This window comes from Hyaena hyaena, unplaced genomic scaffold, assembly GCF_003009895.1.
Source record: "Hyaena hyaena isolate Hyena2069 unplaced genomic scaffold, ASM300989v1 scaffold_3, whole genome shotgun sequence".
In the NCBI taxonomy this organism is placed as follows: Eukaryota; Metazoa; Chordata; class Mammalia; order Carnivora; family Hyaenidae; genus Hyaena; species Hyaena hyaena.
In genome coordinates this window covers 5,539,463-5,563,968 of record NW_024080635.1, presented here as the reverse complement: position 1 = coordinate 5,563,968, position 24,506 = coordinate 5,539,463, and the positions used below count along the sequence as shown (strand labels likewise).

Here is a 24,506-nt window from a genome sequence, read left to right as displayed (position 1 = left end):
AGAACTTACGAGCAAGCGAATTGCAGTGGAGATTCATACATAGTATGTGCTCAATAAAAATTATTATTATCATCGCTTTATTGTTTAGATTAGAAGAGGGATGGAGGAGGAAACAAAAGCGGTCTGCAAACCATAAAAGTGCTCCGCAAATACTACCAAAGCCCAAGAGGATGGAGGTAGAGTGAGGGATTTCAGGAGTTTGGTTATGGATCTGAGTTTCATGGTTGTCGAATTCTCCCATATTTGGGCCTGAATTCTCAGAATAGAACAGAATAGGATGTTAGGGCTGAGATCATCGGTACAATTTTATGCTAATCGAAAATTCTTGCCTCCTGTCACCGTGCTCTGGCGAGCAACAACACTGTCACACCAGCTCCTCCAATCAGAGCCCCAACCGTGTGACGTCATCGCCCCGCCCCATTTCTCCAGGCGGCTGCGTCCTGTCTCTAAGCTACAGTCCAGGGCACCAGATGCAGCGCCGCCCGCGCACTGTGGGCTGGGGCGGGACCGACGCATGCGCGCTGCGTGGAGGTGGGGTTAGTGCGCACGCAGCACTCGCCCCTTCTCCGCCCTTTCTCTTCTCGGTTTCCCCGTCAGGCTGCGGGTCCAGTCTGGCGGCTGCTTCCGGTAGGAGCGCGTTGCAGGTCGAGTCGGTCTCAGTTCTTCATCATGTCCTACGGTCCCTTAGACATGTATCGGACACCGGGGTCTTCCGGGCCCCAGCACCGGGACTTCAACAGCATCATACAGACGTGCAGCGGCAACATCCAGCGGATCAGCCAAGCCAGTGAGCTGCGGTACCGGGCTGGGGGGCAGGGGCCGTCCCAGAGACAGGCCTGGGTGAGGTGGTGCCGGGACGCGGAGTCCGGCCGAGCCTACGGCCAAGGCCACACCTGAGGCCGTCTCGGGTTCTCCATTGTGGGGGCGGCGGGTTGCCATTCCCGAGCCCATCAGGCCCAGCCTCCCCGAGAGTCCCGAGCCCCAGCTGAAGCTTGAGTTTCTTCTCTGCTGTTCTCCTCTCCTGGTATTGGGGCCAAAACAGCAGTCCTGACAGCCCTAAGGCGGGAGGGGTATGTGTGTCACCTCGGGAACAGTGACTGAGTTGACTTGGCGCCATGCTCAGCCGAGTTTTTCCTGTCATCCGCCTTCCCCCCCACCCACCTCTCTTTCCTCTTTGGCCAGTTTGGATCGGGAGTTGTTTACTGATGTAGATTTTAGATTTACATTCTGCTCAGCCTCGTGCTCCTTGGGAATCAGCAGCTTTCAATTAAGGGAAGTGGAGAGTGCATGTGTTTGGGTGACTTAATACCCGGCTCTTCCTGTGATGAATTTGGAAATCAGATACAATAACTTGTATTTGAGGGGCGAGATGTCTTCTGTTTTAATAAAGAGAATTCACCGAAAACATTTTGACTTACACGATTTTGTCTTTTGTGGCAAGAGATGCACACGTATTTTTGGATTTCAAGCCGATGAAGTTTTTGCATTCCTTCCCTATTTAGCCACTTTTTTCAACAAATCTCATACACAGAGAAGCTCAGGGACTTGGCCACATTCATACAGCAAGTAAGACATGGTAGAGTTGGTGGTGAATTTGAGAATGCCATTGCTTGTCTTAAAACCATCTCCCCATCATTAGGTTCTGAGTAAGACTGAGCTGATTGAGTCAAATACAACCTGTTTCTTGTGCCTGAAAATCATCTCAGAGCCTTATAAACAGGTCAGCAGCATGACTTGACATGGAAGGAATGGTGATCATCATCCTCATTTATTTTGTTTTTGTGAGCTGGCTATATTCTTTTAGTAGGTAGAACTCAGTGGGTCCTGAATTATAATTATGTTCTATATAAAGAGGGGTAAGTTTCTGGTGAAAAGAGTGTGCGATTGGGTGATATGGAAGTGGAAGGAAGACTCTGTGGCCTGTATAATATAGAAATTTAAAAAAAGCAATATGACCACTGGTTAGAAACTATAGTGTTTTGTGTTCCAATTCCTCGTTTTGTGAGGGAGCTGTAATACCAGTTAGGTCAGAAGAGTCTGGTTCAAGGCTGAAAGTTTATTGTGGAGGCTAAGTCTAATCTTAGTATATAAAATATTTATTCTACATGTATTTGTTTTTTTGAGTGTTAGGCATGTAGTAAGTATAGGAACTGGCATGGATTCTGTCAACAGAGAGCCTGTGGAGTTCATAACACCTGATAGGTACAAAGTTGAAAGTGATCAGTACTACAGAAGAGGTATATAATAACATTGTATAGGTGTTCAGGGAAGAAAGATACCATTTTCACTTGGGAGGGACCTGGGAAGGCATTATAGCATTTGAGCTAGGTCCAGAAAGTGGTGGAAAGGATTCGAACTTTAGATAGTAAAGAAGAGAATAGGAGGGAATAAAATGAACAAGGCATGATAGTGGGAAAGTATGGGGTATATATAGAAAAGTAGAGTGATTTAATTTGTCTGGGGGCAGGGGTGGACTCCAGAAAGTAGAGGAAAATTGGGTTGGAAAGTTAAACTAAGGGGGCTTGAATTTAATTCTTTAGGAGTGTATAACTTGAACTGGAAGGGAGAGACTGGAATTAGAGACAATTAGGAGCCTTGAAAATGAAAAGGAAGGAAAGGATAGGCTTCTTTGGTAATAAACTTGACAGAATTTAGCTGTTGGTTGAGTGTTGGGCTCAAGGGATCATTGGAGTCGACTATTAATAACACTAATAGGTAAAGTTTGAGTACATACTGTGTGCCAGGCAATGTGAAAAGTGCTTTACATGCATTATCTTAAATTTTTAACAGTTCTATGAAGTAATTACCAATATTATTTCTTTGTATGGGTTAGGAAGCAGGCTGAGAAAGTGTAAATAATTACTGAGCTAACAAATGGCAATAACCTGAATTTGAAACCACATCTGTCTCTTATAACCAGTAATTAGCTTTTTTATAATTTTTCATTAATTTTACAGTTTTGTAGCAGCAGTTCAAGTTACAAGTGACTTTTTTTTTTTTTTTACTCTCCATAGGAAAGTGGGGAATACTTGAGGCTGTAGAACTTTCTCACGTGGTGTGTCTAACCTCCCTTGCTAGAGTATTAGCTCCTTTGAAGAAGCGAGGGGCATGACTTATTCATCTTTATATTTCTAGTACTTATCTCAGTCCCAAATATATGATAGATTCATACATATACTGTCCAACAAATATTCTTTGAGCACGCTCTGTGCGCTGGGATTGGAGTGGTGAGCCAGACAGACAAAATTGCTGCTCTGAGAGTGTGTACATATGTGTGTGTATATACATATATAAATATCCAGTAATGATTAAGTGCCATGAAGAAAATAGGGTAAGGGGATGGAGAATGGAGAGAGAAAGAGGGTGGGTGTGCTATGTTTTAGATCAGATGGTTAAGGAAGGGCTCTGTGAGGAGGTGATATTTGAGTAGACACGTGAATGAAGTAAGGGAGAGAGCCATGTGAGTAGCCGGGGGAAGGCATTCCAGACAGAGGGAATAGCAAGAGCAAAGACCTTAGTGTGTTCAAAGAATAGCAAGGAAGTTCGTGTGGCTGGGCTGCAGTTATTAAAGAAGGGGAGCATAGTAAGAAAAGAAGTCAGGGACGTAGCTAAACATCATATCATTTAGGATCTCGATGCATAATAAATAGTACATTTAAAGTGAATGAGGTTTTTCTACCATCTTTGAACTCTTGCTCCCTCAGTTTCCTCGTACTGTGTGGGACCTACCACATCTTCTGGCCCTAGGCAGTGTGTGTTGGAATTCTTCCCTTGGCGTTGTTTGATGAGGAATTGGGAATTTGAAATCAGTAGGGTGACATTGCTTCTACCCTGTTATGAGGTTAATGACTTTCCCCAAATCCTTCCCAGACATGGCAGACACATGAACTATACACTCTGGACGTGAGCTCACAGACCTATACCCATGTCCACATGGCCCTGCAAGGACTCTACACATTGAAAATTTGAGAGAATGGCTATTCTTGTTTCTCAACTGTTCAGCCACAGATGTGGGTTTGGAATTACTGAGCTTATCAGCTGAAATATGGCAGGCCACCACATGGGTTGTGATAGATACAGCTAAGGTTGACTGCCTGGTACAAAAAGGGTTGTTATCAGTATGTGTGGGGTGCAGAAGAAATATACTTAACTCTGCGTATTATGGAGTAAAGGGTCCGGGCAAGTATTGCTGTGTCAGATATAGGAAAAAACCTAGTAGCCTTCAAGTTAACTTTGCTTATTTATTGGTACGGTTTTTTTAACTAAAAAAAAAAAAAAGGCAGTTGAAGTTTTAAAGCCAATTATTGTGAAGTCCCATGGGTTGTCCTTCAAAGTTATTTTCTTATTTGCCATTTACTTTTTATTTCATTGCCATCTCTTAAATCTTCATGACGTTAGCATCTGTATCACAGCATACGCTCAGGGTCTGTTTCCATTCTTGTTCATCCTAATAACGTATTTAAAGTATATTTATTTTGAGAGAAAGAGAGACAGTGTGAGTGGGGGAGGGGCAGAGACAGAGGAAGATGGAGAATCCCAAGCAGCCTCTACACTGTCAGCACAGAGCCCCATTCAGGTCTCAAACTCACAAACTGAGATCATGATCTGAGCTGAAACTGAGTCGGAGGCTTAACTAATCAAGCCACCCAGGTGCCCCTAAAATCCTGTTTTGATTATACCACTACCTCCTCAAGAGCCTGTGGTGTGTGAGCCTCTCTGTTGTCTGCTGCATCAGATCTTTTCTTTTTACATAGTGTATTGTCAAGTTGGATTCCATATAACACCCAGTGCTCATCCCAACAAGTGCCTTCCTCCGTGCCCATCACCTCCCTTCCCCTCTCCACCCCCTGATCATCCCTCAGTTCTCAGTATTCAAGAGTCTCTCCTGGTTTGCCTCCCTCCCTGCTGCATCAGATCTTAACTTTCTTTGTTTTCACTCTCTGTCATCTTTTTTTTTTTTTTTTTAAGATTTTATTTTTAAGTAATCTCTGCACCCAATGTGGAGCTTGAGCCCTACAACCCCAAGATCAAGAGTCATTTGCTATAGGGGCGCCTGGGTGGCTCCGTGGGTTGAGCATCCGACTTCTGCTCTGGTCATGATCTCATGGTGAGTTCAAGCCCTGTGTCAGGCTCTGTGCTGAGAGCCCAGAGCTTGGAGCCTGCTTCAGATTCTGTGTCTTCTTCTCTCTCTGCTCATGCTCTGTCTCTCTCTTCTTCAAAAATAAACAAACATTAAAAAAATTTTTTTTTTAAAAAGAGAGTCATTTGCTGTACCAGCTGAACCAGTCAGGCACCCCTCACTGTGTCATCTTAATCCAAATTAGCCATATTGTCTGCTTATCTTCACTCTTTGCTATAGGCAGGCTATTTTTCTTAACATCTTTAAACACTTGTTTTTGTTCCAAGGTTTTGTACATTCTGTCCCTCCTTTCTTTAATATCTTTCCCTACCTCACTATCTAAATTATATAAATCCTCTGAGTTGTGCTTAAATCCTGCCCCTATAGCCAACCAAGCCTTCCTTTGCTTTTGAAAGAAAGTGAAGTCAGAAGGGGCATGAGCTTTAGGATCAGCAGCTCTGTAACTGAGTCCTAGCCCTTCTATGCACTGTTAACCTTGGGCAGCTTATTTCCCCTTTTTGTCTGTAACCTCACGTGTAAAATGAATGGAATTGTTAAAATGAGGTGTTTGAAAGTAGAGTGCCTGGCACATAGTAGACACTCAGTAAATGGTGACACGATTGGTCGAGTCTCCTGCCCCACTCTACTTTAGTAGCTAGGTGAGCAGTTTCAGGAGTCACACGGCCCGGGTTCGAATCCTAGATCTCTTTACCTGTGTAGACATACTGCTTTCCCTCTCATTTCTCAATCTCCTCATCTATAAAGCAGAGTGGAAAATATTCATAGAGCTTTGAGGATTGAATGAGGTAATTAGGAAAATTGCTTAAAACAGCACCTGCAGCATAGTAAATGTTTAGAAATATTAACTATGCTTTTATGTTGTTGTTGTTTTGAATTTACAGGCACTTTTCTTTCACAGTTTAGCACTTACTTATATTCAGTATTCTTTAGTTCATTTTTTTTTGACCTTGTCATTCTAATTAGAGAGATTACTTTTAGTTTTCTGGGTATAGAGGCAGCATACAGTGTATAGTTCTCTTTAGCTCCAGTGTCTGGCACAGCAATGTTATGTTGTTGGCATTCAGTATGTACTTAATTGATGTTATCAGTGCTGAGTACGTTGTTTTTGGTCTTGAGTTTGATAATAATAGCTGTCCTTAATTGAGTTCTTTTATGTGCCAGACACTGTTCTAAATTTAGCCCCATATTATTTCATTTTATCCCCTCAAAAACTGTATGAGAGTTCTCTTGTTATTCCCGTTTTTTAGGCGAGGAAACTGAGGCACAGAAGAATGAAGTCTTTGGCTCAAGATAATAAAACTGAGTTGGGTGCCTGGCTGGCTCAGTCGGTGGAGCATGTGACTCCTGATCTTAGCATCATGAATTCAAGCTCCACATTGGGCATAGAGCTCACTTAAAAAAAAAAGAAAGAAAAGAAAAGATCATAACACGAAGAAGTGGTGGAGCCAGGAGTAGCACACAGGCAGTCTTGATTCAGAGTCTGTGCTCTTAATTAACCATTACATATTCTGACCTTTGATATTTAGTGCTCATGTTCAGTTTGGTTTAGAGCTGTCCTATCATAATAGAGTGGCTATTTTTTTATTATTTATTATTAAAAATTTTTTTTATTATAGTTTATTGTCAAGTTGGTTTCCATATAAAACCCAGTGCTCATCATAAATGCCCTCCTCCATGCCCAGCACCTATTTTCCCCTCTCCCCCAACCCCCATCCACCCTCAGTTTGTTCTCAGTTTTTAAGAGTCTCTTATGGTTTGCCTCCCTCCCTCTCCTTAACTATTGTTTCCACTTCCCCTCACCCATGGTCCTCTGTTAAGTTTCTCCTGTTCCACATATGAGTGAAAACATATGGTATCTCTCTTTCTCTGCCTGACTTATTTCACTCAGCATAATACCCTCAAGTTCCATCCACGCTGCTACAAATGGCCTGATTTCATTCTTTCTCATAGCCATGGAGTATTCCATTGTATAGATAAACCACATCTTCTTAATCCATTCGTCAGTTGATGGACATTTAGGCTCTTTCCATGATTTGGCTATTGTTGAAAGTGCTGCTATGAACATTGGGGTACGTGTGCCCCTGTGCATCAGCACTCCTGTATCCCTTGGGTAAATCCCTAGCAGTGCTATAGCTGGGTCATAGGGGAGTTCTATTGTTAATTTTCTGAGGAACCTCCACACTGTTTTCCAGAGGGGCTGTACCAGTTTGCATTCCCACCAGCACTATAGGAGGGTGCCCGTTTCTCCATATCCTCGCCGGCATCTAGAGTCTCCTGATTCGTTCATTTTGAGTGGCTACTTTTTTAAAGTCAGGTCATTTTCATTGTATGGAAACAGAATACAAACCTAGTTTTCAGAGTAAGACACTGAGATGACTTTATTGTCATAGTCACCACATTGACCATCATTTTCTCATTTGGTGTAAATAATGTTTTCTCTTTGAATTTATATATATATATATATATATATATATATACACATATGTATACACATACACATATATATACACACACACATACATACATATATATTTAATATACTATGACAATAGTTTCTTTGATATGACTACACCTTGATTTGGATTAAGGTTCATTGAGAGATTCAGATTGTGCTTAAAGCTGATACCAGCTGAAACTACATAAAGAGTGTTCAGTTTAGAGTAGTTCATAGTGTGGATATCAGCTGTAATGTATAATAAATTGATGTGTTTTGTAGTCTTCATAAAAGTTTTAGCCAGGACATGCTTTTAAAAATAAGATGTCAGTGATGGAAATTGAGGTCTTGTTTTAAAAATAACAAAATTGCTTACACAGAACTGAAGGACTTGTCTTTACATTTGGCCGAGTCATTTGGTTTTCAGAATAATATAGCATTTCATAGAGGATTCTTATCATCCAAAAGGTTGTAGCATGTCAATCTAAGGTAAAACTTTTATTTATTAAAATGCTTAGAAAAGGGGTTTTCTCGTTAGCCAAGATGGCCAGGAAACCCTTTTAGATTCACTCCATTTTTATAAAAATCTTTCCAAAGGCATCACTTTCTTTTTTGACATTTTAAATACACTCCAGTGAAAATAACTATGTATGTGAACATTCTGTTCCTTTTTGTGCTTTAGGCTCATAAGGGATGAAATTCTTCAGTGTAAAATAGATGGCTCATTGAATGATTATTTTTGTTTTAATGTTTATTTATTTATTTTTGAGAAAGAGAGAGGGAGACAGTTCCAAGCAGGATCCCCAAAGCGGAAAGCCCAATGCAGGGCTCCAGCTCACAAACCATGAGATCACGACCTGAGCCAAAACCAAGAGTCAGATGCTCAAACAACTGAGCTACCCTGACACCCCTCATTGAGTCATTATTTAAAAAAAAAAAAAAAAAAAAACTTTTAAAATGTTCTTTTTATTTATTTTGAGAGAAAGAGAGAGAGAGAGAGAGAGAGCAAGAGGGGAGGAGAAATAGGGAGAGAGAGAGAATCCCAAGCAGGCTCTACATTGTCAGTGCAGAGCCCAGTATGGGGCTCAAACTCATGAAACATGAGATCATGACCTGAGCTGAAATCAAGAGTTGAAGCCTCAACTGACTGAGCCACCCAGGCGCCCTGAGTCATTATTTTTTAATAAACCCCTGGTGTTGGTGGTTATGAAGGGCAATGTACAAAAAAATTCAGTTTCTTTGGATTCTAGTAAAGTAAGACCCTACTCCTTATGAATTGAGTGTGGGTTATCTGATACCCAAGTCTTGCTGGAAACTTTTAGGAAAATATCTTGATATTCAAGAATTTAGAAAGAGTTGATTGAGGCATAGATTAATTCTGGTGCTTAGCTAGCAAATGGCCTTATAAAAGTCCTCCTCCCCCAACAAATTCAGGTAACCCCAACAAACAAAAGAAGTCAGGGAAATCTAGGTGAAAAAGTTCTCAGCTGAGAATACACAAAGAACAGCTGATTTTTAATTGGTATTTTCCCTATGTTTTATAAAATTCCCAATGCTCTCTAGGGTATTTAATAAAATGTTGAAAGTTTACTTTATTTTTTAGTAATCTGTACACCCAACATGGTGCTCAAACTTACAACTCTGAGATCAAGAGTTGCGTGCATGTTCTTCTAAGCCATCCAGGCGCCCTGGGTTTTTAAGAAGTTTTTTTTTTTTTTTTTTTTTTAAATGTTTTATTTATTTCTGAGAGAGAGAGAGAGACAGCGCGAGCAGGGGAGGGTCAGAAAGAGAGAGGGAGACACAGAATCCAAAACAGGCTCCAGGCTCTGAGCTGGCTGAGCACAAAGCCCAATGCAGGGCTTGAACCCACAAACCATGAGATCATGACCTGAGCTGAAGTCAGATGCTTAACCAACTGAGCCACCCAGGCGCCCCTAAGAAGTTTTGATAGATGATTAATAACTTGATACTTTGACATATCTCTAGAGTTTCTAAGAGAGTGCTCTACTTTATAAAGACAGTCAACGATATGAGCTCGGTTTCCTTGAACTTTTTGTAAGATCTACCTCAATGTGTCATCATATATTCAATCAACTATTTTCTGGAGGTGTGTGTGTGTGTGTGTGTGTGTGTGTGGTTACAAATACAGAAATGAGTAGAAGGTGGTCCCTGCCCTCCTGAGGCACATACTCCATCCAGTCTCATTTGTACACATGTGGAAACTTTCTAAGCCAAACTCTGGCTTGCCGAAAGCACTCCTTGGTTACATAGCATCGTTCTGGGACCACAGCTTATTCGTGTTGTTGAATTTTAGCACTGAGGAGTGATGGGAGTACTCAGAGATCATTCTGTCCTCACATAGTTGTAAAGATTTTATGAAGAGGGGCGCCCGGGTGGCTCAGTTGGTTAAGTGACCAACTTAAAGTTGGTTTTGGCTCAGGTCATGATCTCACAGTTCAGGGGTCTGAGGCCCACATCGGGCTCTACCCTGAGAGCACGGAGCCTGCTTGGATTCTCTGTCTGCCCCTCTTTCTCTGTCCCTACCCCACTAGTACTCTCTCTTTCTCTCTCAAAATAAATAAATAAACTTAAACAAAAAGAAAAAAGAAGTGCCTGTGTTGTTCAGTCGATTAAGCATCTGACTTCAACTCAGGTCATGATCTCATGGTTCATGAGTTTGAGCCCTGCATTGGGTTCTGTGCTAACAGCTCAAAGCCTGGAGCCTGCTTCAGATTTTGTGTCTCCCTCACTCTCTGCCCCTCCCCTGCTCACACTCTGTCTCTCTCTCTCTCAAAAATTAAAAAAAAAACAACAACAAACCATTTAAAAAAAAGAAAGAAAATAAAGAAAAAACAAGATTTTATGAGGAAAAAAATACCTCACCCCCACAAATAGTATTATAACAAACATTAGTACTCAGTATATACGAGTCAAACCTAAATATCACGTACACTTGGTGAAAAGAAACCCAGCTACATGAAATGACTTAGTTGGTGCCATACATCTAGTTAGTGGTCACATCTGGCTTAGAGGTCAGGTCTCAATTATTCCTACCTCATGTTCATTCATATCTTTTGTCTTAAATAAAGTGTCATGATATAAAAAGGAGATTAACTCAGCCAGCAATGACTTATGTACCCACTGGGTGCCTGGCACTCTGCTGGACTCTGGTGAGTACACAGGAATGTTCCCCAAGGTGGGAGGGGGTTGAGAAGAGAACAGGTTAGAGAGCAAGGACATCAGCCTACCTGGAGCAGAGAGCTATTAACTTAGGGAGTTATCAGATAAGCAGGGTGGGGCTAAGTGGAACACTGGAATTGAGGCCTGCCCTGTGTTACTCCATTCTATTTCCTTTAAGTGTCAGCCTTTTGAAAAAAACATAATGTGGCATGAAGAATATAGCCATCGGATTTGTCCTGGGCTTGAGTTCTGGTTATTATGATATGCCGTTTGCTCCCATTTCATTACAAGTTGAAGTCCTTGCTCTAGTTTACAAGGCCCCATATAATCTGGCCTCTGCCTCTTTGGCCACTTTTCTTACCTCTCTCTTGCTTGCTCTACTTTAGCCACAATGGTCTCCTCACTGTTCCTCCTTCACAAGAAGCACTCTTGCCTTGGGACTTTGACTTACTGCTCTCCCTTTGTTAGAAAGCTTCTCTGCCATATATTTGTGTAGCTTGATCTTTCACTTCCTTTAGCTCTCTTCTCAGTGTCACCTTCTCTGAGAGGTTTTCTCTAACCACCCAATGTAAACTAGTACCCTCTCCCTGCCCTGTCTTTCCAGCCCTTGCCTGAATTTATTTTTCTTTATAGTACTTATCACCACCAGATGTATACTTATTGTCTATCTCTTTAAGGTGTTAGTTTTATTTTTTAATTTCTTTTTTAAAAATGTTTATTTATTTTGTGAGAGAGAGATCAAGAGCAAGAGTGGGTGAAAGGCAGAGAGAGAGAGAGAGAGAGAGAGAGAGAGAATCCCAAGCAGGCTCCACGCTGTCAGCACAGAGCCTGATATGGGGCTCGATCTCACAAACCCTGAGAGCATGAGCTAAAATTAAGAGTCCGGAGGCTTAACAGACTGAGGCACCCAGGCGCTCCTAAAATGTTAGCTTCTTAAGAGCAGATTCTACTAGAGCATAGGATAGTATAAAGTAGGTACTCTGAATGAATGGACAGACAGATGAATGTATGTTCATTTTATTTATTTTGAGAGGGGGGTGGAGGGAGGGGGGAGAGAGAGGGGGAGGGAGGGGGGGTGAGAGAGGGGGAGGGAGAGAGAGACAGAGAGAGAGAGAGAGAGAGAGAGAGAGAGAGAGAGAATCCCAAGCAGGCTCTACATTGTCAGTGCAGAGCCCACTATGGGGCTTGAACTCATGGACGGTGAGATCATGACATGAGCTGAAATCAAGAGTCAGAGCCTTAATAGACTGAGCCATTCAGGCACCTTGAGTCATTATTTTTTAATAAACCCCTGGTGTTGGTGGTTATGGAGGGCCATATACAAAAAAATCCTTTTTTTAAAAATTCTAGTAAAGAGTCAGACACTTAACCATCTGAGCCACGCAGGCACTCCAGGAACTACTAATTTATTTTTTATTTTTAAATGTTTATTTTTGAGAGAGAGGGAGAGAGAGAGGAAGGGGGAGGAGCAGAGAGCCCGATGTGGGGCTCAAATTCATGAACCATGAGATCATGACCTGAGCTGAAGTTGGGCACTTAACCAACTGAGCCATCCAAGTGCCCCAGGAACTACCAATTTTTAAAATTCAACGTTCTAGTAAGTGAAGGTTCTTTCTTACCGGATATAGAAGCATTGTATACGTTGCCCCTATAATATATACAAATGATGTAATATACTTCCTCCTCATCTCCTCTAAGTCATTCAGCAGTCTGATATCTCACAAGTGAAACTTTGGCATTAATACTGAGAGAATGGGAAAGCCCCTCACAAAGGAGACTGTGTTTTGGTTGAAGGAGTCATATATCTCTTATGTTATCTCTTAAAGTTCTGGTGAAACTTGAAGATAACTATGATTCCTCTGGGCAAAGAATACACTATTATTATGTTCCAGCAACTTGGAATAGAAGATAGTGAATACTCTTAAGAAGCAAGCAAACAAGAGGTGCCTGGGGGGCTCAGTCGGTTAAGCGTCCTGCTTCAGGTCAGGTCATGATCTCACAGCTGGTGAGTTTGAGCCCCACATTGGGCTCTGTACTGACAGCTCAGAGCCTGGATCATACTTCAGATTGTCTCCCTTTCTCTCTGCCTCTTCCTCACTTGCACTCTGTGTCTCTCTGTCTCTCAAAAGCAAATAAACATTAAAAAAAAAAAAAGTAAGCGGGGCACCTGGGTGGCTTAGTCGGTTAAGCGTCCGACTTTCGCTTGGGTCATGATCTCGCGGTTCGTGGGTTCGAGCCCCGCGTCAGGTTCTGTGCTGACTGCCAGCTCAGAGCCTAGAGCCTGTTTCAGTCTATGACTCCCTCTCTCTCTGACCCTCCCCTGCTCACACTGTCTCTCTCTCTCTCTCTTAGAAATAAATAAAACATTAAAAAAAAATTAAAAAAAAAAAAAAAGTAAGCAAGCAAACAACAAAAAACACATACAACAAAATTCCAGTCTCTCCACATGAATGAATGAATGAATCAATTAGTCTATCTTCTTTTTTATGTGTTTATTTTATTTTGAGAGACAGAGAGTGAGCGGAGGAGGGGCAGAAAGAAAGGGAGACACAGAATCTGAAGCAGGCTCCAGGCTGCTGTCAGCACAGAGCCTGATGCGGGGCTTGAACCCACGGACTGTGAGATCATGACCTGAGCCGAAGGTGGACGCTTCACCAACTGAGCCACCCAGGTGCCCCAAACCAGTCTATCTTCTTTATCCTCCCTACCAACCAGAAAAAGAACAGAGAGCAGGATAAAAAAGAAATCAAAGGGTCAACTACACTTCAAAAAACACCCCAAAAATGAAAATATTCTTATTCTAAAAATATTTAGAATAAAAAAAAAGAACAATGCTCTATTTCTGTTACACGAATCGGTAAGGTATACAGAACTATTCACATTCCCAGGCAGGCTTGTGTTAGAGTGTATTTTTTTATTGATAGATGATCACTTCCTCTGGACTTCTGCTGGGTTAGAGGCCTAAACATCTAGAACTCAAACATGAGCTAGTGTTGACAAAATATCCAGGAAAAGATAGAGAATGTTATCTGAACAAAAACACATATTTGACTATAGACAACATAGTTAAAAGAACATAGATAGGCTTTGGAGTTCAGTGTACCTGCAAGTGAATTTTTTGCCCTAACATTTATTTTGTGTCTCAACATAATTCTGTAAATTTAACTGATATAACTTACCTAATTGTATTTCCTCATCTGCAAAATGAAGATAAATTTATTTCAGACCATTGCTATAAAAATTAATAAAATAATGTATACAAAGCTCCTGATACAGTGCCTGGCACATAGAGGTGCTCAGATGATGGTAGTTTATTTATTTTTTTTTTTAATTTTAATGTTTTTTATTTCTTTCTGAGAGAGAGAAAGACAGCATGAGCAGGGGAAGGTCAAAGAGAGAGGAAGACACAGAATCTGAAATAGGCTCCAGGCTCTGAGCTAGCTGTCAGCACAGAGCCCAACGTGGGGCTCGGACCCACGAACTGTGAGATCATGACCTGAGCTGAAGTCGGATGCTTAACCGACTGAGCCACCCAGGTGCCCTGATGGTAGTTTATTATTGATAACAAATGTATACTGTGTTTTCCAAAATGTTTGCTATAGAAAACTTCTTGTATTATGAATTTAAATTTTTAATTGTTCTGAGTTGATATTTGGTGTTACGGCCCCTTCCAAAGCTGTTGAAATTTTAAACCAGTGCCATGGAAAACCTTGGAAATGTTGGAAGTTCTTTGGGAATAATGAACCAAGCTACCACCCTCTACTTGGTGACCTAGTTACTCCTTAGGAGAAAGGCGACCCTTGTAATTAGTTTTAGAAGGGAATGTATATGCCAAAGTTTTGATCACAGCATGCTTTTGTTAATTGCATGAAGTTATTCAGGATGTGGAGAGAGACCAGCGATCTGAGAAGTAGGGTGCTGCTCATGATGAGTGTATTTTTCTTTTAAATAAATCTTTTTCCCCTTTCCCCAGCTGCTCAGATAAAGAATTTGATGAGCCAACTAGGAACTAAGCAGGACTCCAGCAAACTACAGGAAAATCTGTGAGTAGCTTCCTAACAAGGTTGGGTTTGGTGAGGGCCCTTTGAGGATGCACTTACTATCCTTACTGTGTGACACCTTACTTAGGTTTCAGGTGTGTGCAGTCAGAATGACAGGCAGTGGGACATGATGTAAGAGTTGGATCTAGAAGAGGGGCAACAACATATATTCATGGTTTGTTGTCTCCACTGCCTTTCAAAATCCTTGAACTCTGATTCTTTCTTCCTTGGGGAGTTTAGGAATTTGAGGAAGGAGAGAAGGGAACTCCTACCACTATTAAACTTTATTCTGCCTAAGTGAGCCTCCTTGTTGGCACAGGACCCCAGAAATTCTGCAGAGGTCATCCAGTCTCGTGGGATGTCTACCTATAAACACTAGAAAAATGTGTTCGGAATGACCGGAGGGGCATCTGAGGCAGACGAGAACGGACTGGTAGTAGGACCTCATGAATCTTTTTATTATATCCTTCTTGACCCCGTTTCTGCTTTCAGAAGTTTTATTCTTCATGTTTAAGATATACTGAAGGATATTCTTTGCTTCCTGTCCTTGAAGGTATGAAGTGAGAGACTGACTTACTACTTTGAGCTTTTTTCCAGGGAGATGTGAAAAATCTGGGATGTGTTAGTCATGTCTGTGAGGTTCAGGCTCCTGATTGACTGCCTCTTGTTTTTGACTCCCTTGTTTTTTAATCTTGGAGGTCCCTTTGCAGTGAAAAGGCAGTACTGATTAGTAGTGTGGTTTCTCTGTCCTCCCTCAAAACCTTTGTAGAAATGGCGAGAGAGTAGAGGAAACCATGACTCAAAGGAGCTCTTTTTGGGTTTCCACTACTCTCCAGTCCCACTTAATATGATGCATATTCTTCCCTTTTTAATTTCCCTCCTCTTACACATATGTGTTTTTACCCAGTCCAGGGCTTCTTTGTTTTGGAGGGAAGAGCCAGAGACTCAAGCATGAAGGACAGTAGGGAGCCAAGTACAAAGCTGAAAAAGCACCAGCTTTAAGCAAGAACGTGGGAGTAGATCTTTGGAGGTTGCTCTCTAGGATGGAAGCTGTGCTGTTAGTGCATATTTCCTCTGGCCCCCAACGTCTGGCTTCTGTCTCCAGGCAGAGGCCTGTGACAGGCAGCAGCTGCACGGCACTGCCCGGCAGGTCAGCATTAGAGTTTTGCGAGAGCTAATGTGTTCGGCTGTTCGACTGAGGTGTGCGGGCAGCTGCTCTTCTTAAATTTCCATCAGAACTGCCAAGGCTTTCCTTGTCTCCAGAAAGAGTTAAAATACCTGATCAGTAGGTTTCACTGAGGCACGTTCTTTCTCCTGAGTGACATGAAGTGGGTTTTTGACTGAGTTGTATTTGTGGAATTTGTGTGTGTGTGTGTGTGTGTGTGAACCTGGGCCTCTAGGAACCCATTCCTTTGAGTACCGTTCCATTCCCTGCATCGCGAGGCGCTGTGAGCACAAGCTGGTACTAAGTGTGACAGCTCTCAAACAGTGGAAATACCCTGAATCGTGTCTGTTCTCTCTCAGGCAGCAGTTACAGCACTCCACGAATCAGCTTGCCAAGGAAACGAATGAGTTACTGAAGGAGTTAGGGGCCTTGCCTCTTCCCTTATCTGCTTCGGAACAGGTAGGTACTTTCTGCTATGTGTGTGTGTGTGTGTGTGTGTGTTGAACAGGAAAGGACTTTGTTTTAATGGGAAGGCAGTGTGTGAAACAAAAATGACTTGGCCTTTGGTGCTAGGTAGACCTTCTCTGACCCTCAGTTTCCTTATCTGTAAAATGGGGTTATGGGATTTTTGTGACGGTAGGAAGAATGTATGCACCAGATCTGTGGAGTGCCTGGAGATTAGTAGGTACTCAATGTCTGCTGCTATTTTTGATAATAATATGAATATATTGATAACATCAGCTTAACTGAAAAAGAATCTCAGTGTTTGCATCTCTGGGGTTTAGCTGGTGGCTTTACGTTTGGTGATCCCAGTTTGTTTTGTATTCAGTCTCTGTAGATTTCAATCGAATGTTTTTCCTTTATATTTTGCAGTGACTTTCATGTCCCATCATAAGTCACTGATAGGTCTCAGGTTGAAGAAATGCTCAGGGGAAACGATGTCTCTTTTCAAGTTATTTTATTCAGTGGTCATTGAAATCCTTTAAAACACACATACTTTTGGGGCGCCTGGGTGGCTTAGTCGGTTAAGCGTCCGACTTTCGCTTAGGTCATGATCTCGCGGTTCGTGGGTTCGAGCCCTGCGTCGGGCTCTGTGCTGACTGCCAGTTCAGAGCCTGGATCCTGTTTCAGTCTGTGACTCCCTCTCTCTCTGACCCTCCCCTGCTCACGCTGTCTCTCTCTCTCTCCTAGAAATAAATAAAACAAAACAAAACAAAAACACACATACTTTTTACTGGAGTTCATTGTTCCCTTGAAGTGCCAGGCCTTTTCTTCACACATCCCTGCAGTCAGTGCACCTCCTTCTTTCTTGTGGTTTGACCTGTTCTTACCTGTCATTCATGGTCTGCCTCAGATCCTCTCTTCCAGGAAGAAAAACCTCCATCTGCTTTAGCCTACTGTGATTCCATTTTGCTTTTAGCTTCTGTACCGTCCCTGGGAGCACTTGGCTTATTCTGCTTTTTATTATTGAATTTTTTTATGATGTTCTATCTCTGATGGCTCTAAAGATGAGACCTACAACTTCCCTATTCTGGATTGTTTTTCATTCTGAGTTGTGGCTAGGAGGGACATGAAATAATTTTAATGTGCTGTGATCATCATTTAAAAAAATGAAACAGGCACCTGGGTGGCTCAGTCACTTAAGCTTCCAGCTTTACTCAGGTCATGATTTCACGGTTTTTGAATTCGAGCCCCGCATCAGGCTCTCTGCTGTCAGTGCAGAGCCTGCTTCAGATTCTCTGTCTCTGTCTCTCTCTCTCTGCCCCTCCCTTGTGCTCTCTCTCACAAAAATAAATAAACACTTAAAAACAAACAAATAAATAAAAACATTTAAAAAATTACATGTATGCCATGTAATAAAGGGTAATATTATTACAGGAAGCTTTCATTTTCTACATATGTGTATATACGGTACTAGGTTAAGATGTCACATTCTTTTTTTTTCTCTTATGTCTGTTTATTTAGTTTTGAGAGAGAGGTTGGGGGGGTAAGTGTGTTCATGCACAAGCTGAGGAGGGCCAGAGGAGGGAATCCCAAGCAGAGCCCAAGGTGGGGTTGGAACTCATGAACCTTGAGATCAGGGCCTGAGTGGAAATCAGGGGTCAGATGTTCAGCCAACTGAGCCACCCACGGGCCCTCAAGATGTCTCATTATTACTGCATGTCTCCATCAAAAAAGTTTGACAACATGAGTTTAACCCATACCTGAAGCCTATGTTTAGTCTTTGGAGTTTGGGCACCCCCTTGCACAAGACAGGAGCCAAGACTAGAAGCTTTGTTGTTGTGCTACAAAGTAGCTATGATAAAACGTAATCTTAATGTAGCCACCTTTGGTTATCCTTCTGTGTGCTGCTCAGTTGTTATTCATACTGGTATTTCACTTAGGGACCAGTTCCCCTTGCCATCCAGTATCTCCATATTGCTCCAAAATGACCCCTTTCCTCTTCCCAGCTGGGCACTTAGGGAATACACACTTGTGGGTGGTTCTAGTAGTAATGAAAAAGGAGTTTAAGGGTTTGATGAAAACGGAGTTTTGTAAGTACTGAAGAGTTAAATAGTAGCCTAAGCAAAAATAAATAGAAAGTTAAATCTATCAAAAAAAAAAAAATCAAATAGAAGCTATTTTTGGGTCATGCATGCCATTGTTCCCTTCCATTATCTCGGATCATTAAGAACACAGAATAGATCTACAATTGTGATTCCTTGATTCCCTTCCCCTGTTGTGCTGAATACCCTTTTCCCTTTCGAGTCTTTCTTCATCTAATCAATCTTAGCCTTACCACCATCTTTTTGCTGCCGTCCTGCTTTCCTTTCAGTCTTTTTTCACACTCATGTATCATCATCAATGATCTTCTAGTAGCCAAATATAGTGGCCTTTTCTGAGGTGTTTTTTATTGTTTTTGTTTTTGTTTTTAGAGAGAGAGAGGGAGCACAAGCAGGGAAGAGGGGCTGGGGAGAGAGAGAGAGTGAATCTTAAACAGGCTCCGTGCTCAGCCTGATACACAGCTCAATCCCACAACCCTGGGATCATGACCTGGGCCGAAATCAGGAGTCAAACGCTTAACCAACTGATCCAGTCACTTTTTTTTTTTTTTTTGAGTGTTTAGTCACTTTTCTGTTTCATTTGAAACACCCCATCCTGTCTATATTGAAACTTTCTTCTTTCCATGATCCCCTTTCAGTCTGTCCCCCAACTCTGGTATCCCTTGCTGGCCTCTTTTCTCTTTTCTTAGGTGGAGTCTCAGCCTCCTTCTCTGACTCTGTCTTCTTAGAAGTGGGCGTGTCCCAAGGCTCTGCCATTGACCCTCTAATTTTCTTTGTCTCTACTTTCTCCTTCAGGAGCTTATCTACTTTTATGAGCTCTCTGTCACCTTTATGAACTTGACCCTCAGATCTTTTCCCAGCCCTAGCCCCTAACCTCTAAGGACTAGGCCCATATTGCCAATTCCTGTTCTAATATCCCACTTTACTACTTTCATCAAAAATGTAACGTGTTGTCTTATACTAAATTCTTCCCATTGACCCAAACCCCTTAACTAAGCTGATTGATAATACTTATTATCATAAAAAAGTTTGTGCCTTTTGACCTAATGTTCTCATTCATGCAAATTTATCCTAAGGAAAAAAGTTTGAAGGAAAAAAGCTATAGTCTGGAGACAGATTTTCTGTATTTAAAGTCTACCCCTGCCACTTACTGACTGTGTGATCCTAGGCAAATTGTTAACTTCTCTGTGCCTTTCTGATCTGTAAAATATATATAGTACCTAATTTATAGGTTGTTGTATAGATTGAGTTATTATGTAAAGTACTTCTAACCATACCGGTGCATTGTAAGCACTGTATTAATATTAGCACTTACAGCGGGGCTCACATTAGCTTTTTTCTTTTTTTTTAGGTTTTATTTATTTCTGAGAGAGAGAGAGAAAGAGAGACAGCATGAGCAGGGGAGGGTCAGAGAGAGAGGGAGACACAGAATCCGAAACAGGCTCCAGGTCTGAGCTAGCTGTCAGCACAGAGCCTGATGCAGGGCTCGAACCCACAAACCCTGCAAGATCATGACCTGAGCCAAAGTCACATGCCCAACAAACTGAGCCACCCAGGCACCCCTCACATTAGCTTTCTTTGTAATAGTTAAAAACTGGGAACAATCTAGAAGGAATGTTTACATAAAATTTACTAGATCAACCTGGTAGAAAATTATGTAACAAAAGACCATAATTGTGAAGAGTATGATAACATGGAAAATGTTTATGATATCCTTAAAAGAGTATTTTTTTAAGTGGGGCATTAGACTGGCTCAGTCAGTGGAGCATGCAACTCTTGATCTCAGCGTTGTGAGTTCAAGTGCCATGTTGGGCATGGAACCTACTCAAAAAAAAAAAAGTACTTGTGGATAGTGAGATTATGGAATGGTGGCTTTTCCCACTTACTGTTATAATGTTTATGTGAAAACAAAAAATCCCAGAAAAGGGGGAAAAGGTTCTTCATCTAAATTTGCTTTCAGTAGTACCATAACTCTCCCATGTGCGATATTTGAGTCCTTTGTGACTTTAGCCCCTTGCTCCACACCCAGTCACTAACTCATATTTATTAAACTCATGTTTTTGCATTCCCATTACTGATACAATGTCCTCCTAACCTTTAACCTAGAATATTGCAAGACTCCTTTTGACTTGTTTCTTTTTTCCATCCCATCTTGTACATTGTGGGAGACTACTTTTTCTAAATTATCATTTTGTACCCATCATAATTCTTGCTCAGAGATTTCTGTTGCTCTGTGTTCTATAGAAGTTGAATCCCAGGGTGCCTGGGTGGCTCAGTTGGTTAAGTGTCCGACTTCGGCTCAGGTCATGATCTCACGGTTGGTGGATTCAAGCCCTGCATCGGGCTCTGTGCTGACAGCTAGCTCAGAGCCTGGAGCCTGTTTCGGATTCTTTGTCTCCCTTTCTCTCTGACCCTCCCCTGCTCATGCTGTCTCTCCTTCTCTCTCAGAAAGAAATAAAACATTAAAAAAAATTAGATGTTGAATCCCAAACTCATTAGCTTGGCATTTAAAGCCTGCTATGGTCAGCCCCTTCCCTGTCTTCCCAGTTCTGGGTTTTAGCTATTCTCATGAAGAAACCTTTGGTTCTAGCCAAACTATCTCCTTGTAAATCCTCTTCAAGTTTTTACTGCCGTGCCTTTGCTCACCCTGTTCTCTTACCTGGATTACCTTACCTTATCATCGACTTATTCAGACCTTTCTCTTCCTTCTCTTGAGGCCCTCTTTGGCCACTTGAGTTCTTACTGATTATACCTGCCTCTAAACTCCTATAGTACTAATTGGTTACAGAAGTTATAATGAGTTGTAACGTGTGTGTCTGTATCCTTTCTCTGTAAGTAGATGGTAAGCTGTTTGAGGTCAGTGATGAGTTTTCGCTTCTGTGTTCTCAGCACATAGCAGGCCCTCTCAGTGTGTTTTTTGAGACATAGAATCAGTAAGCTTAGCAAAAAGAGCCTGTAATAAGGTGGTTTTCAGATTCTCAAAGATTTTAAGCCTCACTACAATATAAAGGAAACTGATTCTACAGTTTGGGGGAAGCTATGAACTCCATATAGATGAATAGTTTTAACATTTTAACATAAAATAATCTCTTTGGGGTTCATTCTGAGCCTAAAGTTATTTATTCTGCTTTTAGATTCTCCAGGGAACCAAAATTCTCAATTGCAGTTCCCTCTGAGATTACCTTACAAGGTAAATGACATGTGTGTCATTTCCAGGTTTCCAGGTTTGTCAGAATGAAAGAAGAAAAATTCGGACTTGGCCTATGGTATTAATGAGGGATTTAAATTAGCGAAGAACGTTATTAATTTAAGGAAGAGCTTAGTTTATAGTAATTTTTTTTTTTGGTTAGAAATCTTTAGGGGGAATACTTTTGCTTTTAATGGGAATTAAAACCAAATTATTCAAGGTTCATGTGAAATTTCAAGTCCTTATTTATCTCCTTAGCGGCAGCAGAAACTTCAGAAAGAACGCCTCATGAATGACTTCTCTGCAGCCTTAAATAACTTCCAGGCTGTGCAGAGAAGGGTGTCTGAAAAGGAAAAGGAGAGTATTGCCAGAGCAAGAGCTGGGTCTCGTCTCTCGGTAAGTTTATTCCCCCAAAGAAGACCTCTGCAGTTTTGTGACATTCTTTCCCATGTTACTGGATGGTTTTTTTTTTCTTTCCCCTCCTAACTCTGACCATTTTGACCATTAGCTTTTGTTTATTATCCCTCCCACACCACACACCTCAGTGATAATAAACAGAGACATTAGCTGTTGTGAAAATTCCAGGTTGGTACAACCTATATAAAAAATATGTATGCAGTGCGCCTGGCTGGATCAGTCAGTAGAGCATGTGACTCTCAATCTCCAGATCATGAGTTCAAGCCCCACATTGGGTGAGGAGCCCACTTCCAGTAAAAAATGAAATAAAAAATAAAATAAACTATGTATGCATGTGGCCAAAGACTAGAAAGGAATATGCACAAAGATTCGAAAAAGTGACAGGTAGAATTGCATATATTTTCTTTTTTATTACATTTGTCTTAAGTTAAAGACTTAAAAAAAGAAAAACAATGAACCAACCTCTTTTCTAGAATATAACAGGCTAGGTTGTTTGGACTGGACCTCTCTTTGAAATGAACTAATACTAAATTTCATCAGAAGTATAAAAGAGCCATGAAAATATTAAGGTCAAAATCTAAGAGAAGGTGAGAATCCATAGAGAGGTAAGCCAAGCACTGAAACTGCTTTTGCATGGAGTACATTTACTGAGGACAGACTTGAACTTTAATTTTGATGTTTTTATGGCATGAGGGGGAACAAAAGTCAAAATGCAGAGTCCACACAAGGTAGAGAATCTAAAAGAAGGTGCTACTCCCAATTAAACTGGACCCTAAAATGCTATATCCTTTTAGGGATGGGTACGCCAAAAGTAAGCCTTCTTTTCCACAAAAAGATTGCATTAGCACTGAGCTGAGCAGGTAGTGGAGGACAGCGGGAGAGAAGGGAACTCCAGACAATGTGTTGTACCACAAAGGAACCTTGAGGCAAATTTACTGCCCAAATTCATACTGCATGAATGGCCCCAAAGCCTCAAGCTTTGAGTAGTTCTGGACTGGTAGAGTACTTAGGTGCCAGGCAGAAGCAAATACAAATCCTATCTTGTTAGACACTTTTATCCTAGTCCTGAAAGAATACCCTGAAACAATTTTTGAAGCATGAGCAGCACAGCGTTAAAAATAACCAAATACACAAAGAAAGAACTCTGAACAAGAAGTATTGGGAACAACAGTGAGGTGAAATAGACCTACAAAGACTTCATATATTAGAATTAGAAGACAACTGTACTTATTGTGTTTAAAGAAATAAAATCTTTTTGAAGTCATTTTTATTTTATTTTTCGAATGTTTCTCTTTCGTTTTGAGAGAAAGAGACAGAACACGAGTAAGGGAGGGGCAGAGAGAGAGGGAGACACAGAATCCGAAGCAGGCTCCAGGTTCCGAACTGTCAGCACAGTGCCCAATGCGGGACTCAAACCCACGAACTATGAGATCATGACCTGAGCGTAAGTTGGACGCTTAACCAACTAAACCACCCAGCGCCCCAAAATAAAAGAGAATCTTGAAAACATCTACAGCAAGCAGGAAACTATAAAAAACTTTGGAAAAGAGTCAAAATATTTTCTAGAATTGAAAAATACGGAAACTAAAAACTTGATGGCTGATTTAACTAGAAAATAGAAAATATTTTCTGTCTTACGATGTTATGTATCTGCATGTAGGTCGGGGTTGAGAAGTTAAATAGGAAGAAAGATTATGAGAAACGGAGAATGAAGTGAAGGATCTATCCTGGTTTTAATTGGAGCTTCAGAATAAGAGTGGAGCAAACAGAACAGAGGTGATACTTGAAGAGATGATGGCTGGTAATATTTTAGAGCTTATGAGAGGCACTAATCTGCAGTTTCAAAATGCCAAACAAATCTCAAAAAGAATAAAGAAAAGATTTTCATCTAGCTACATTAGAGAGAAACTTCAAAACTCCAAAGAGGGGCGCCTGGGTGGTTTAGTCGGTTAAGCGTCCGATTTTCACTTAGGTCATGATCTCGCGGTTTGTGGGTTCGGGCCCCGCGTTGGGCTCTGTGCTGACTGCCAGCTCAGAGCCTGGAGCCTATTTCAGAGTCTGTGTCTCCCTCTCTCTCTGACCCTCCCCTGCTCACGCTGTCTCTCTCTCTCTCTCCTAGAAATAAATAAAATTATTAAAAAAAAACCTCCAAAGAAAATTATAAAAATAGTCAGGGAAACAATAGAATACCTTCAAAGATTTAATAGTTGGATTGGCAGTTGATTTCTCAATATCAACAGTGGAAGCCAGTCGAGGGCTGTCTTTAATGTCGTAAAGGACAGTAACTGCCTACCTAGGATTCTAAACCCCATGAAAATAGATATCCAGAATAAGGGCTGATTAAAGACATTTTTTAGTCAAAAGTGAGTTAGCTCTCAGCATACCTTACTTAAGAACATT

General features: G+C 41.3%; 1 protein-coding gene across 1 annotated transcript in view; it reads left to right on the top strand.

Moving 5' to 3' along the window:
- The first annotated feature begins 554 nt into the window (after window positions 1-554).
- The window catches only part of STX12 (syntaxin 12), a 36,305-nt gene continuing 12,353 nt past the window's right edge, over window positions 555-24,506 (top strand). Inside the window, exons 1-4 of the mRNA XM_039232381.1 lie at window positions 555-787; window positions 14,728-14,797; window positions 16,319-16,418; window positions 21,948-22,085. Of these exons, the coding sequence (XP_039088312.1) occupies window positions 670-787; window positions 14,728-14,797; window positions 16,319-16,418; window positions 21,948-22,085 (426 nt within the window). The 5' untranslated portion in view covers window positions 555-669. The remainder of the gene's footprint in view (window positions 788-14,727; window positions 14,798-16,318; window positions 16,419-21,947; window positions 22,086-24,506) is intronic.